Source organism: Neolamprologus multifasciatus, chromosome 10 (assembly GCF_963576455.1).
Source record: "Neolamprologus multifasciatus chromosome 10, fNeoMul1.2, whole genome shotgun sequence".
NCBI lineage: Eukaryota > Metazoa > Chordata > Actinopteri > Cichliformes > Cichlidae > Neolamprologus > Neolamprologus multifasciatus.
The window spans coordinates 4,255,428-4,270,813 of NC_140448.1; the positions used below are offsets into that span (position 1 = coordinate 4,255,428).

Here is a 15,386-nt window from a genome sequence, read left to right on the forward strand (position 1 = left end):
GATCTATCACTTTATCACCTATTCAGGGTGTAAATCGTGTTTTTAAAAAGTAACTAAGTAACTAAGTAAATAATTACTTTTGAAAATAAGTGATCAGTAAAGTAACGGGATTACTTTTTTGGGGAAGTAATCAGTAATTAGTTACTGATTACTTTTTTCAAGTAACTTGACCAACACTGGCCACCAGTTAGGGGTGTGATTAGCACTGGGTCCTGGGTTTGAACTGATCATCTGGCCGGGGCCTTTCTGTGCAGTTTGTTCTTTTTGTGGGTGCTCTCTGGGTACCACCATAAGTGTTGGTTAATCGGTGATTCTAACTTGGCCATCGGTGTGAGTTTGAATGCTCGTCTGTCTCTGTGTTAGCCACGGTGATCTGTCCGTGGTCTATGTCAGTTGAGACAGGCTCCAACTCCCCTGTGACCCTGAATTAGATAAGCAGCAGAAAATGGATGGATAATTTAATGCAATCCATTCAGTAGTTGTACTATCACAGTGATAACTTAGCTCAAGTTGCAAAAAAGTAGACATGTTCCTGGTGGGTGTTGGACCTTGCCATCAGAGGCCTGTACTACAAAGCAGTATTTCATCTTATCCAGAAATCTTCAGGGTAAACTGGTTTTCTGTACAACAAAGGTGGTTCACTTCTTACTGGAATATGTTGCCATGGTAGCTGGAAACCTGCTCCACAGCAGGTTATGTTCCAGATAAGAGAACAACACATATAAAATCATCATATTCCTTTATTTTTTCTGATATTAAACAATGTCACTACCGTTTTATTGTTCTACAAGCATTAATAACAGGGCAACTACTCAATAACTGCTGATATACCAAGTTTGGACATAGACTAAGGCTACATCTGTGGCCCAGTGATAAGTGGCTGCACCATTAAGTCCAATGGCCATGCCTCTCAGCCATAAAACAATGGCTTACCTGCTCACATTTAGGGAGGAGTTCATGAGTAGGAAGAGAGCAAAGTAGAGGGAGAGATCTGGAGTACAGTACCAGATAGTACCAGTCTGTTGCCATAAAGAGAGCTAAGCTTGAAGGTGAAGCAATTTACTCATTGATCTACATTACTACGTATTGTTGGCAGCAGTGTTGGTCAAGTTACTTGAAAAAAGTAATCAGTTACTGATTACTTCCCCCAAAAAAGTAATCCCGTTACTTTACTGATTACTTATTTTCAAAAGTAATTAATTACTTAGTTACTTAGTTACCTTTTAAAAACACGATTTACAACCTGAATAGGTGATAAAGCGATAGATCTTTCAGCCCAATTCTACTTTTTCTGCATAATCATCATACAAAATGTAATCAAATGGAAAAGTCTCTTTTTAAAACTTGTTTTATTAGTTTTAATCTTTTAACTTTATGCATCAAGCAAAAATTTAATTATATGCAACATTCTCTGATTGGAAGAAATTTGTTTAATATTTAAACCTATTTTCTGCACATTCCAGCACATAAAATAAAATATTTTGTGTGTTTACACTCAGTCTTTCAAATAGATGCAAGTAAAACACAGCAGAAAATAAATAAAGTCAAAGACTAGCGGTCCTGTTGCTCTATTTTCACCTGTAAAGCAGGAGTGGGGTAGGCGGAGGTTTACCCTGGTGCAGGTGTGCCGCGGTCAGTGGAAGAATCCGCGAGTTTCTCTGTGAGTTTCCCATTACGTCATAGCTACTCGGTGCTTGCTCGGAGGTTTAGGGTTTTTTTCGCTGTAAAAAGAAGTTTTCTTCCCACGCACAACGGACACTAATGTTTTTGTCACTTTTTATGGAATCAAACTCAAAGTAAGGTCAGTACTTCCACGCTTTAAACGCTGCACGCTCATACTCTCTCTGCACTCGATATATGATCCATTGTTGATCTGCACACAGCTGTTGTCACGAACGTCGCACTCGCTTACGTCACTGTCATGAGACATTCTCGCAAAAAATCACGGTTTTAGTAACGCAGTAACGCAGCGTTCCTACGGGAAAGTAACAGTAATCTAATTACCGTTTTTGCAATAGTAATCCCTTACTTTACTCGTTCCTTGAAAAAAGTAATCGGATTACAGTAACGGATTACAGTAACGTGTTACTTGTAACGCGTTACTGCCCATCTCTGGTTGGCAGTAACTTAAAGAATGAGCTTGGGGATACATGTGGTGGAAATGAGTTTCCTTCAAAAGGTGTCTGGAGTTAGAGAGAGTGATGGGAAGATGGAAGAGCTCAGCTCACAACACATCCTCGGAAAAGTAAAAGAAAATTGATATTTACTACAACAATAAAGAACTGAGTTTTACCTCAACAGTGGTTTATCTGGTTAAACTGTACATACACCATCTGACTGCTCACTTGCTTCTTGAGAAGGGGTCACTGGCAGTATGTCACCAAAATAGAGGTCTTATACCTTTATAAATGAAAACATGACCCAGGTGTAAAGCCCCTACAGTCTGCATGTAACCAAAGAAGCACCGGGCAGCGGCATCCTCACTGCTCTCAGTGACTGAAACAGGAAAAATCATTAAAGATGTAACCAAGTGAATACAGAAATCACAAATTGTTGTTAGAGGAGTTTTTTTTTACAGGTATCCAGTAGCTATGTGACCAATCCAGGTGTGTTTTTCTATCTCTTACATGGATCTGCCCTGTGGAGCAGCCTACTGTACCCATTTGCATGGCTGGCACTTTTCCCCCTGAACCACCATGGTGCTGGGTATTGTAGGCACAGCTCCAGGTGAGAAACTGGGCTACACAAGCAGTCATTATCTTTAGCTGGAAATCTGAAAAGTGGAACGGACATATCTTGGCAACCACAAACAGCTGGCTGAAACCTCTCCGCTGAGAGCCATCTAATTAAATTTTTGTTCAACAACCGGAGGCTTAAGCAAACAAAAAAAGGACCAAAACTCGAAACAGCAGAACAGCAACTACAAGCAACACTAGGTTACTTACACTTGAAAATTCCCATTAGACATGTGCACAGCAACTAGCAACTAAATGAAAGTTTCTATTTTATGTAACTTTAAATAAGAAGATGATGCCGAGTTCAGACACATTGGTTGAGTTTGAGAAACAACATGTTGAGAGATTTATGGATAATATGCAACATAAACATCAGCAATGCAGTCCTCACCAGCCTAAAATGCTGTTAATGTAATTTCAAAGCTTCTTACTGGCTGGAAATGCAGAATTGTTCATCGCTATGGTGACAGGCAGCACATTTAAGCCACTTTCACCACAGGAGCCTCAGACTGCCTGATGTTTGTGGACATTGCTAAAGATGAATCAGTCCGAGCCTGAACAATACTTATGGCCTTTTTTTTTCATTAATCACAGTGTAAGGCTTAATATGACAGTGATACATGCATTGATTTTTAAAACACTACCAATCCAGGCAGTAAGTTGGCTGGTGTAGAGTGCTGTCTGGCTTTGAAACAGGATTTAGCCTCGGTAGATTGCTGTAATGCAGTTACACGGTGTTTATAGGCATATTTATTGCTTATATGCACTGCCTGTACTTGCTTTAGATGGTAAGATCAAGTGTCCCTAGAGAAATAAGTCTCCGTGTTTTTGATAAAGGTCTCCGCCATTGTCTAGACAACTTAATTGAACTACGTAGATCATACACCCGTGCTGGGGTACTAAGATCATCTTCCCAGTAGGGCTGTTCGATATAACGATATATATCGGATGATGATATAAAAACATCTATCGTTTCATTTTACACTATCGTTTGTTTCGTGGTGTCGCAAAATAAACTGTTTACGGCAATATTTTTTCATGGTTCTGATGGTCGCTGTAGTGGCTATATTAATGTCTTAAAGTTCTCTCTTTCTCTTATATTTAATATAACCACACTATGGAAGGACAAGCGTCTGGTTTTATGTGTTGTCGTTAGCAACAAAGATGGTAACACCATCACGTGTCCGCTTGTTTATGTTCCTCATAAACCTTTCACAATAAAGCTCAAGATCCTGTTGAGACTTTTCAAAATAAACTAAATCACGTGAAAGATGCAGATTATTTACGGATGTGAAGTAAAAAAGAGCCGCCAGGTGCTAAAAAATAAACCTTAGACTCAAACGTTAGAACAGGCTTTTCCCCGCAGCACGCCGTGTAATAAATACTCACAAAGAAAACGGCGGCCTTTACAACTTATGTCTAAAAATGTATCGTTTCATGCATCGGTTAAAACACTCGACTCCAGCTACATGACGCACAGCTGGAAACACTTAACGCAAGTCGAGCTGCCCGAGATTCACAGAATTTACAGAAAATGTTAAATTTGTGATTTATATCGTTATCGGGACGATAGATGTTTTATATCGGGATATGAGATTTTGGTCATATCGCACAGCCCTACTTCCCAGTCACTTTTGGAACAGCCGAGATCCCGGCTGAAGACGACAGGTGACCGCGCATTTGCCTTGGCTGCACCCAATTTGTGGAATAACCTCTCCATTATTATCCGTGAGTCCAATTCCATTCAATCCTTCAAATCGTGGTTAAAACCGATTTATTTAACCTCAACTTTTCTACCAGTTAATGCTTGTTGCTACTTTAGACTTAGAGCTTTTTATTGTCATTGTGCAGTTTCTTGCACAGCAAAATTGGGTAGCTGAACCACAAAGGTGCTAAAGTAAGAAGGAGAAACCAATATACAACGAAGGCGGAAAATAAATAAATAATTAAATAAATAGAATAAAATAAAAAAAACAGTGTATATGTATACATATGTGAGTGGAACTATATACATGGTGTATGTGTAGAAAACACTGAAACAGACTGGGACCAAAATAATTGCACATGAGCCAAAAATATTGCACAAAACATGGAAAGACTGAGATACTTTAGTTCTATTCTTAACTTTAAATTATTTTTAAATTATTCTTGACTCTTTTATCCTTTACACATATTGTTCTATGATGCTTTTATTTGTATTTCTTTTGTTTCTGTGTTTTTAATGCCATCAACCTGCGAGCATACATGGTACTTGCATGGCCTTCATCTGTCTCTTATATCTGACCCTCTTGTATGTTAACTTTGGCATACCACTGTTTTTTAAATGTGCTATATAAATAAAGTTTGTTGTTGTTAAGGATTCTATAGCGATGTGAATCTTCTCTGCTTCTGGTGGGAATGCCGGTTATCTTGGCGAGCATTAAAACTGTGTGGGATTCTGAGCGCAATAAAAAAGAGCTGGAAGAGCTGGAAGAGCAGTGTTTAAAGGTAAATGGAGCCCACCACTGATTTGCATTTAATTATTCATTCAGAGCGACAGATTCCTGCCCTGGCCTTGTTGTTTTTAAAGACACAAGAATCCATCACAGACATGCGCTATGCAATTTTATTTCATGACTTTTCCTTTGTGTAATAATGACTTATTTATTGGACTTTAACTTCGCTCTGTAAGCAGCACACAGGAGGGGAGAAGTCACTGAGTTTGTGTATGTGTGTATGTGAGTGAACAAAAAGACATAACAAGTCTCCAATAAAAGATTCATAGGGTAGAGAAAGCTGGTGTTCATCATAATTTACATACACTGGAAGCTCCAATCGAGTGACATTATTACTGCATAATAAAGCCCAACAGTGGACTCAGAGCTGGAGACAGGTTATAAGTAGCCTTGTATTATATGGTTTTAGTCAGTCCAGGTTCTTGGGTTGGAGCCTTGGCTCCCTGTGAATGCTCAAGGAATGTTTTATTTCCCTGGGTTCCCAGCTAGCCTTGAATAATTCAGAAACAACAGGACTTACCCTGCCAGTGAACACTCTTACTTCTAATCTCCACTCTGACATTATCAGACTGGCTTCTTCTATCACATCTGAATAGTTGTGTGATTAGACTAACTGTGCAGGTCAGTGCTGCCTGAAATGTCACCGGTAGCCATATTCACCAGTTCGAGACACACACACACACACACACACACACACACACACACACACACAGAGTTCAGCGGTTTGAGGAGTGGCTCAAACAACCTGACTGTGCTGGCTGTCATTTTAAGTTTGTGAAGTGATTAAGATCATCAGAGCTGCAAAAATCCCATCACGTATGCTGAGAGTCTGCCTGGTAGCTGCACATCAGATCACATCATGACAACAGAAGCAATATTCATCCAGGCTGTGACTCACTGTAACACTATCGCTTATCGCTTTTTTGCGTAAAATGTAGGAATGTGGGGAAAAATCGAGAAAAGCGCACACTGAGCTCATTCTTCATGTTAAACATGTGTGCATGTTATCTTTTTATGGCTCTACACCAAAGTTGAATATCGATTATCTCAGCATCAAGAGTGTTGGACAAAGCGAAGGGTTAAATATTATTATTATTTGAATCTGCAGCTCTTATAACTTTATAACAAGTCCGGAATATCAGTTGTCTCTGACGCACAAACACAAAGCGGAAAAAGCGATTTACTAAGAAGAACCTACCTCACTCATGGCTTCGCTGTGCGTGTCTGCGTGTGGATTTCTGTGATGCTCACCGGTCGACTGACTGAAGGTACCGTCCTCTCCACGCGCGCACATTCCGCTTTTATAGCGCAGGAAGCCCCGCTCCCCCCTCACCACATCTCCACGAAGCCAATGGGCTCCTCGTCTGTAGCTCAACACGAAGGAGCAGCCTTCACGTCTTCCACCATCTGCTGATTCTGCGGGTCCGCTGAAAATAAAATAAGCCATCAAACACATTTTTTTTTCTAAACGCATCATGTATTATATGTTTACTAAACCGGATCGTTTCTATGTGTGAAGCTCCTGTTAATCCCGAAGCAGCACCGCATGCTCCAGTCGCTGTGGTCTTACATTTCCGATGTTTTCTGGCTAATGTTGATTCATTGTTAAAACCTAAAAGATTAAACTTTTCAACTATTTTGCAATTTGAATTTTAGTATTAATCTCCAGTCTATAAATGTGTATCAGTTTTAGTTGATTAGTTTATATCAATTGTAGTGACTCTGCATCATGAAGACAAAGCAATGGTTGAAAATTAAGCAGGGAATTTAACCACGCCTCTGACTATTGGTGAATCTAAAAACAGCATAAGGAATGCAGTGAAGGAGACTTGTGGATATTTCTTTTGAAAAAAGCCACTTTTGTAATGTTTTTTGAACCACTGTGCTATGCTGTGATTTTTGTTTGTTTTATGTTGTATTTGTAGCATTTTTAAGATGTGTTGGGCAGGGATGCCACCAAGGGGGGACCCCTCATAAAATAAAGATAATAAAAAGATGTCTCCAATATTATTTTTCCAACATTTTCAAACAATAAAAGTAAGGATTCATGAAAAAAAAATGATCGTTTTTCATGGTGGCTCCTGCTGCGGCTTGCAGAGCACATTTGGAGTATTGTTTGGCATTTTGATCAATAAAAATGTATTATCCAGAATGTATTTTTTTATCCACCCACACAGGTGTTTTTACTCATAGCTGCGTGGGTTTGCAGAGCCTTTAACTACAAATAGAGTGGGCAGATATGTAGTATTAATAAGTAGCACTGTTAGTAAGTGGAGATCAAATTTGCACTTTTGTACTTCCCAGCAGTATTTCTCACGATGATGGTGAAGTCTGGTGGCAGAGCACTGGTGCTGTGGGGCTGCTTTGCAGCAGCAGGTGCCTGAAGGCGTATTGGGGTAGAGGGATTATTAATAGTACATATAAAAGAGGAACCCTGCTGCAGAAAACTGCAAAGTTGGACATGATTTATTTCCTATTTTATCTTGAAGACCTGAAAGTAACATTTTATCCTGGTTAAATACTTCAGTGAAAGAGTTCAGGCACACTTAATGCTGTAAAATGTAGCAGGCAAACTGATGTGCAGTGTTGCTATAGATCACTTTATAAGATGTCTCATTTATGTCAGTGACTACTGATTTTACAATAATGCACAGAGTGTTTTAACATTATGAATGTGTGCCTGATTCAATATATAACGCACTGACTATCCCAGCTATCCAGCTGCCCCGGGGCCTCCTCCCGGTGGGACATGCCCGGAACACCTCACCCAGGAGGCGCCCAGGAGTCATCCTTGTCAGATGCCCGAACCACCTCAGCTGGCTCCTTTCGATGTGGAGCAGCAGCGGCTCTACTCTGAGCCCCTCCCGGATGGCCGAACTTCTCACCCTATCTCTAAGGGAGAGGCCAGCCACCCTTCGGAGGAAGCTCATTTCTGCCGCTTGTATGTTTATGTTGTTTTATTATTACTCGTATTATATAATTAATTATTATCAGCCAATCCAGTTGAAAGGGGGGACATTGTAGCCACCGTAGCACACCATGGACATATTTATCAGACTGAATGTGTTACCCCGTGTGTGTGAATCAGTCCTGCTGCCTTTAGAGGACAAAAAAATCTGTGTGGAAAGAATCAGTAATATCAGGCCAAACTATGTTATTATTACTGGTTTTGACTACATCAGGGAAACTAATAATTGCTCCCATTAAACACTTACATACCAATAAAACAAAGTTATTGAGTGTGAAAAAATACCACAAAGATTTTCAACATGTGTTGATTTTATGGCTGAAACTGTTAATTGAGGAGAAATATATGATTTAGTCATTTGTATTCACAAACGATCAAACTGTTGCTGTGCAACAGAGAGGAGCACTGGAATAAATCATGAACTTACGTTTTTGCAGGTTTTTTTCTTTTTTCTGATTTATTTTTGCCTGTTCTTACAGTTTTCAGAAAACCTTTTTCATAACTTTTCATGTGCATGCATGTGTGTGTCTGCACACTCATGAATCAGGCAGAGTTTGAGTAAACCGCAAATCACTCATGTTTTAATCAGAGCCCCAAGCTGCTCACAGATCCACCACACTCAGTGTCCCTCAGGATCCACCTGAGGCAATAACTGATCATCAGTCACTCAAAGCCCTGATTCACTGGGACTGCCCACACACGTCAAATGTCATCGACTCCTTGAAATAAAATCTTCACCAGTGTGCAGAGCTTATTTTTAAAGATGTTCATGGTGTTGTTTCATTTCTCTCTTTTCACAGAGATGTTAAAGAAGGATCCTCAGCTTGTTTTCTTAATCAGTCCCAGTCCTATTTATCAGGAGCATGCTGAACATGTGGAGACTGTGTGGCTGCAGCATCGCAGAAAAACAAGAAACACATTCAAAGCATCTCTGCAGCTATCGTTGATAAAAGGAAAAAGAAAAGAATGGATAAATAAACAAAATACATCTGGTGGGTTTTTTAATGCATTTGAACTCAGTGCTAATGAAAAGTCTTTTGCATTATTCAGTTTTAAGCTGCTCAGGATCTTTTTGAGTAATACTTTACATCAGGGGTCCCCAACTCCAGGCCTCGAGGGCCGGTGTCCTGCAGGTTTTAAATGTGTCCTTGATCCAACACAGCTGATTTAAACGGCTCAATGACCTCCTCAACATGTCTTGCAGTTCTCCAGAGGCCTGGTAATGAACTAATCACTTGATTCAGGTGTGTTGACCCAGGGTGAGATCTAAAACCTGCAGGACAGCGGCCCTCGAGGCCTGGAGATGGAGACCCCTGCTTTACAAGTAACATAGGCTCACTTTGGAAAGCTTCAGTGGCCTTTACCAGGTTACCCAAAAGTCACAGAATATATGCAAGACTGTTTATTTCTTTATCTATCTGTCAGTTGTCAACACAGTTGTTAAAGTAACTCAACCTTTAAAAATAAAAACTAGGTAAAGTGTTTAAAATTGACCATCACCACTATAATGGTGACAAATAAATAAATTAGCTTCAGATTTAGATTTCCACGTGGCCTGAAACAGAGCTCCAAATAACGCTGCTTGGGATATGTTGACACGCAATTTTGTGCCAACAAGCAAACCCAAGATTATTTTAAATCCAATAATAAGAGTCTGGATTAGTCTTTTGTGTCAGATGGATAAACAAGTAAGTTCCATGTGATTTCCAGTAATTCGTTTTTCTTTGTTCTGTTGTTTTTTGTCTTTGTGTTATTGCTCGTTTTATTTTGAAAAGCAGTTTTAGGTATGTCTGTAGCTCAGGTGGTAGATTTAGTCATCAACCAATCATCAAGCTGGTGCATCAATCCCTGACTTCTCTGTGCAGTGTGTGATTGGAAGAGTGAGACTTGTGGGAGAAAGTGTTCAAATGAGTAGAAAGATGCTATAAAAGAAGCCGTGTGTTATAAAGGACCTGCAGCCCCACAGCTTTCAAGTCTCTTTAGATCCCTGCTCTGGAAATTAAATTAAATTTCATTTATACAGGACCAAATTACAACAATAGTCGACTCAAGGCGCTTTATGTTGTTAAGTAGATCCCACAATAAATGAAATCTCTGAATAAAAAATGTCACAAATGATATTATTATTATTAAATACATCAGCATTTACAGTATATGGATGTGTTTCTAGAATGTGGTGAACATATTGGCTTGCTGATCGCGTCAGCAAACTCTTTCTGAACTCTAGACCCACTCTGTCTCCGTATCCTGAAGACATATTGACAATCTGACAAAGTGGGCACTCACGCATTCTCCCTTTGCACGCTAAGTTGCAGGGTTATCTATTACCAGATGCAGCACAAGTAAGCCCTCTCCCCCAGTCTGACAGTCACCAGCTTCATTCTGGCTCTTGTAATGCTGCTGAGGCATTTTTAGCAAAGAAGCTGCTACCTCGAGATCAGCTATTTTTAAGACTGGTCTTCTGAAGAAAGAGCTTTCAAAAAACGTGTTTTTGAAAGCTCCATCACACTGTGTGAGGAAAATTCCTTGCCTCCCTTACTGCTTAAGGCAATAAATCCCATCACTAAATCAGATAGTTGTTTTTAGTCATACAGCAGCTGAATACACTATGCTGTGATATTAGGAGGTAAACGCACAGACAGTGGTTTCTGTAAGCGTTTCTGACCCCATGCAATGAAAATAGATGTTTTAATGATAGTATGCAGACAATCAGATGATGAGATATTCAAAGTCTTCACAATTTTAGGTTTTCCACAGTTTGAAGAAGTAGTTTGTTGCAGATTACCCAACATCTGTCCATCTTTACCTGTGAGAAGTTCTCCCTCCACCCAGTTATGTTACTATTAGTTGCAAAATGTTCCTCCAGCTGTTTGTTTTTAGTACCATTTATTTTTCCTTCATTGCCTTCCTACATTTTTGAGATGTTTTGCTGCCATCAAGCTTTTATTTTTTCATGAAATAGTAAAAGGTCTCATATCAAACATGTGATGTGTTTTGTGTTTTACTGGGAACAAAACATGAGATTTGAAAATCTTATTCAAATTTTAAACAGCTTTTTTTTTTAATCGGTAAATTAAGAGAAACAACACATTAAAGTTTGGTTATTCTGGACAGAACAAAGCATTTAATAAACTAAAAGACTTCACTTTATTCATTCTTACTTTTTTACATTTCTTAGTTTGTGGAATTATTGTGGCATGATGGTTACCACTGTTACCTCACAGCAAGAACGTCCTGAGCTCAATTCCACTATCAGGCCTATCAGGTCTTTCTGTGTGGAGTTTGCATGTTCTCCCCGTGTTTGTGTAGGTCAGGGGTGGGTAACTCCAGGCCTCAAGTGCCGCTGTCCTGCAGGTTTTAGATCTCATCCTGTGTCAACGCACCTGAATCAAATGATTAGTTCATCACCAGGCCTCTGGAGAACTTCAAGACATGTTGGCTGTATCCCAATTCAGGGTCTGCAGCCTTAACGGTCCTCAAGGGCCGCGTACTCAAAGACCGCTAAGGCCGGAAGTGCGAGGCTTGGGAAATGAGACGGTCTAGCCTCCGTTGCGCTGCCCAGGTTGCCTAGCAACCATGATACTGACAGCTGGAAACGTTTCATGCAGCTTTGTTTGACAGAAATGAAGGAGAAAATCTTTTGTTCATTTGTTTGTTTGTTTCTACATGAGCTTTTATCATTCTCTGTAAGATTAAGCTCAGCTATTGAACGGCATATATTTTAAAGTAAAGGCTTTAAAACCAAGTTAGTACAAACGTCACTAATGTCACATAACTTTGCCGACATGTGGCCAACAGTAATGTTTTAATGTTCTTCGTTATTAAACATTTGCCCATAATTAAGTGACATAATATTCAGTACTTACTTAAAGTTTACTCTTCGGACGCCCCTCATCTGCCGTTTTTTTTTTTTCGGCAAAATTATCCACACCCACCGCCGCGCTATGCATTCTGGGATATATTGGGCCATGAAGTCTACACCGCCACGTCCTTAAAATTCAGGGAAATGAAGGACGCATTTTGGGGCTGCATTTCAAGCAGCCTTCGAATTGGGACAGCCTTCGTTGCGTCGCTGTGACGTAATCAGCCTTAAAATGCGGCCTTTAAGGCTGCAGACCCTGAATTGGGATACAGCCGTTGAGGAGGTAATTTAGCCATTTAAATCAGCTGTGTTGGGTTATGGACACATCTAAAACCTGCAGGACACCGGCCCTCGAGGCCTGGAGTTGCCCACCCCTGGTGTAGGTCGTCTCTGGGTACTCCGACTTCCTCCCACAGTCCAAAGACATGCAGTTAGTGAGGATAGGTTAATTGGAAACTCTAAATTACCCATAGGAGTGAATTGTTGTCTGTGTCTATGTGTTAGACCTGTGACAGACTGGTGACCTGGGACAGGCTCCAGCCCCCCACCACCCTGAAAAGGATAATCGGCAGAGGATGGATGGACCTTTAAAAGAACAATAGTTCAACAGTGTTATTACAAAAACAGCCATTAGCAACATGGATGGTTGTGGCAGCAATAATACAAACTGACTGACTTACACAGTTCTCTGAATCACTGTCCCAACACTTTCATGAATAACGACAAAGAAAAGGCCTAGTCCTCCAACATTTGTGTACTGTACAGTATGCCTGTAATACGAAGGGCATTTTCTTGGACTTTGTTAAAATATAAACAAAAGGAGAAATAAAGGGGTTACTCATCAGGCCAGGTAATTTTTTGATTGCTGCTTTTCGTAGTAGAAAATGATTAGTAGCATCCAAATATTCCATGGTTTAATCGACACTATGACACTATCGACATGTTCTGCCAGCCAGTGGTTTTTGCAAGCAGGATGCATGTGTGCGCTTCCAACTCTGCACAGGAAATTTGATGATTGAAGTCTGCTTTGTGAGATTAATTCGTTGGACATTCCTAATGCAAGGGTGAAACTGCCCAGACGTGCCCTGAAAGCCAGGATGACTCAACAAGCAGCACTATATATGGCTTATCAATAGTCATTACCATAGCTTTATTCATTAATTTTATTGGTTCTGTTCATTACCACTTACATCCACTGCCAGCCTGCTGTTTAAGTAATTATCTATTTTTAGGAGGAACCAAGAAGCCAGTGTTTCTGCTCTTCACATCCAATTACAATGCTGTAAATCGTAATAATCATATATGAAGGCTGAAATAAGCTACGAGTCTCCTACTCGCAGAAAATGTGAACAACTAACAAGAGTAAAATCAAGGAGTGATAGAATGAAGAGGATCTTCTTTCATATTTAAGCCATTAATCGCAATTGCAAAGACACTAAATGGAAGAGAACATTACAGGCACTAATGTGATTTCAAATATGGAGACGTAAACAGTGCAGGTAATCGGATTTAGTGTCAGTTTTCTCAGACTTGAAGGGCTCTTACAGCAGTGCTGTGGAACCTCACTCTTCATCAAGACACTCTGACAAGCCTCCTCAGCACATCGGCCGTCTAACGTGAGTCACTCCCATCAGTTGTCCACACACAGAGATGCAGAGCCACAAAGCTGCTGGTTATTCCTCTCAGGCTGCACAGAGGCTAAACTGCTTCTCTGTGACTGTAGAAATGATTCAGCTGTTGTCTCTCAGCTGATATGGTGTTTCCTTTATCTCTAAAATCAGTTACTGCTGGTTTAAGCAGATCAGATCTTTCTTACAAAGTAGTCCCAAAGTTCATCTCAGAACCTTCAGTGGCTGTTTGAATGAAGATCGCATTAAATCTACTCACAAATTAAGTTTAATCTCTAATTACATAGGAGTGATAATGAGAGCGATGTCACGTTATCACCTAATTGATCCAGTGGGGAGCGTTGGCAATCAGTGGCTTGTATTTGATTGTAAAGCTGGACGAGTTTGCTGCATTCTGGTCGTTTTCACCAACAAATCCAGCAGTCCATAAAAACGTGCTGAATCTGGAATTACTGGCGTACATTAAAGTGTGAGCATTTCTGTGCCATAGCAGGAATTGCGGATCGTTTTGGCTTTTGACCGCTTAAACAGCAAAAATGTCTGAACTTGTAATTGAAATCTGCTCATTTAAATCTGATTTTAATGGTTTAAATGGTCCAAAATATTTGAAATATTTATTATTTAATTTAAAAGTTTTGTTGTGGCTCAGTAGGGTTTCACTTGGCTATGGAAATATAAATCTCAGAAATTAGAGTCTAGATAAGTGTGAGGCACTTTTTTTGTAGGTATACCCATGTGGCCCCGTACTCCAGTATACAAAGCTCCAATCTGGACGCCACTTAGAGCCTGGTTGCCTTGCTGGAAAAATGCAGCCGTACACATCATACCGTCGCCAGGCAATTTGGTTTCTACAATGATTGAAACCAACTACTATGATTGGACCCCTCATTTGGTTTGTTTAATTGCACTATGCCTTTAATTCTTAAGGCCAGAAGGGCCCAGGCAATGAACATCCTGTGGTACCTCTTTCAAATTGCCCATAGGTGTGAATGGTTGTCTGTCTCTGTGTGTTAGCCCTGCGGCAGACTGGCGACCTGTCCAGGGTGTATAGTCTCCGCCCCCCTGTGACCCTAACAAGGATAAGTGGAAGGGAATGGATGGAGGGACATTTAGCTTCCAGGTGATATTTTCCAGCTGATTTCCAGGTGTTGTACTTTTGCAAACTCCTCATAGGGATTTTATCAAATCAACATCATATTTGGTCAGTCTGAACTACAGACTTGGGCCACATTAAATTGTGGAGCTTTTGAGTTTTCGTCATAGGGCGAGTCCGTGGCGCCACGGCGATCATTTTAAATTTGTATTTGCTCTCATTCAAACACGGTCCAATCTGGCCCAAACTTCCCACATGTGATAAGGCTCCGCCCCTGAAAACATTTCAACTGCCATATTTGACATTGGTGACAGCGCCACCTAGTGGGAACAGGAAATGTCATGTTTAAAACTTTGGGATACAGAGTAGAGGTGGGTAACCTTAACTAAATTTGTCCAGGAAAAGCCTTAAGAAGTTGGTCTTGGGCTACATTGAAAACTGAGTTTTTGTCAGAGGGCGTGACCCTGGCAAAATGACGAATTTCTATTTTGCACCATGACAAATAAAATTGCTATAACTCAAAGAAATCGTGTACTCATGCAATATCTGAGCAAAGGATACTTTGGTATGGAGACTGGAACAACAAGGAATTGAACTGCCAAACC

General features: G+C 40.3%; 1 protein-coding gene across 4 annotated transcripts in view; it reads right to left on the reverse strand.

Annotated features, from left to right (window-relative positions):
• Positions 1–6,865, reverse strand: part of pcp4a (Purkinje cell protein 4a) — a 32,431-nt gene extending 25,566 nt beyond the window's left edge. The window contains exon 1 of one of the 4 annotated variants that reach the window (XM_085174903.1): positions 6,429–6,865. In XM_085174903.1, coding sequence (XP_085031029.1) covers positions 6,429–6,707 — 279 coding nt within the window. In that variant the 5' untranslated portion in view covers positions 6,708–6,865. The remainder of the gene's footprint in view (positions 1–6,428) is intronic. The other 3 variants (XM_085174905.1, XM_085174902.1, XM_085174904.1) reach the window with 3 other exon arrangements.
• Between the last annotated feature and the right edge of the window lie 8,521 nt (positions 6,866–15,386).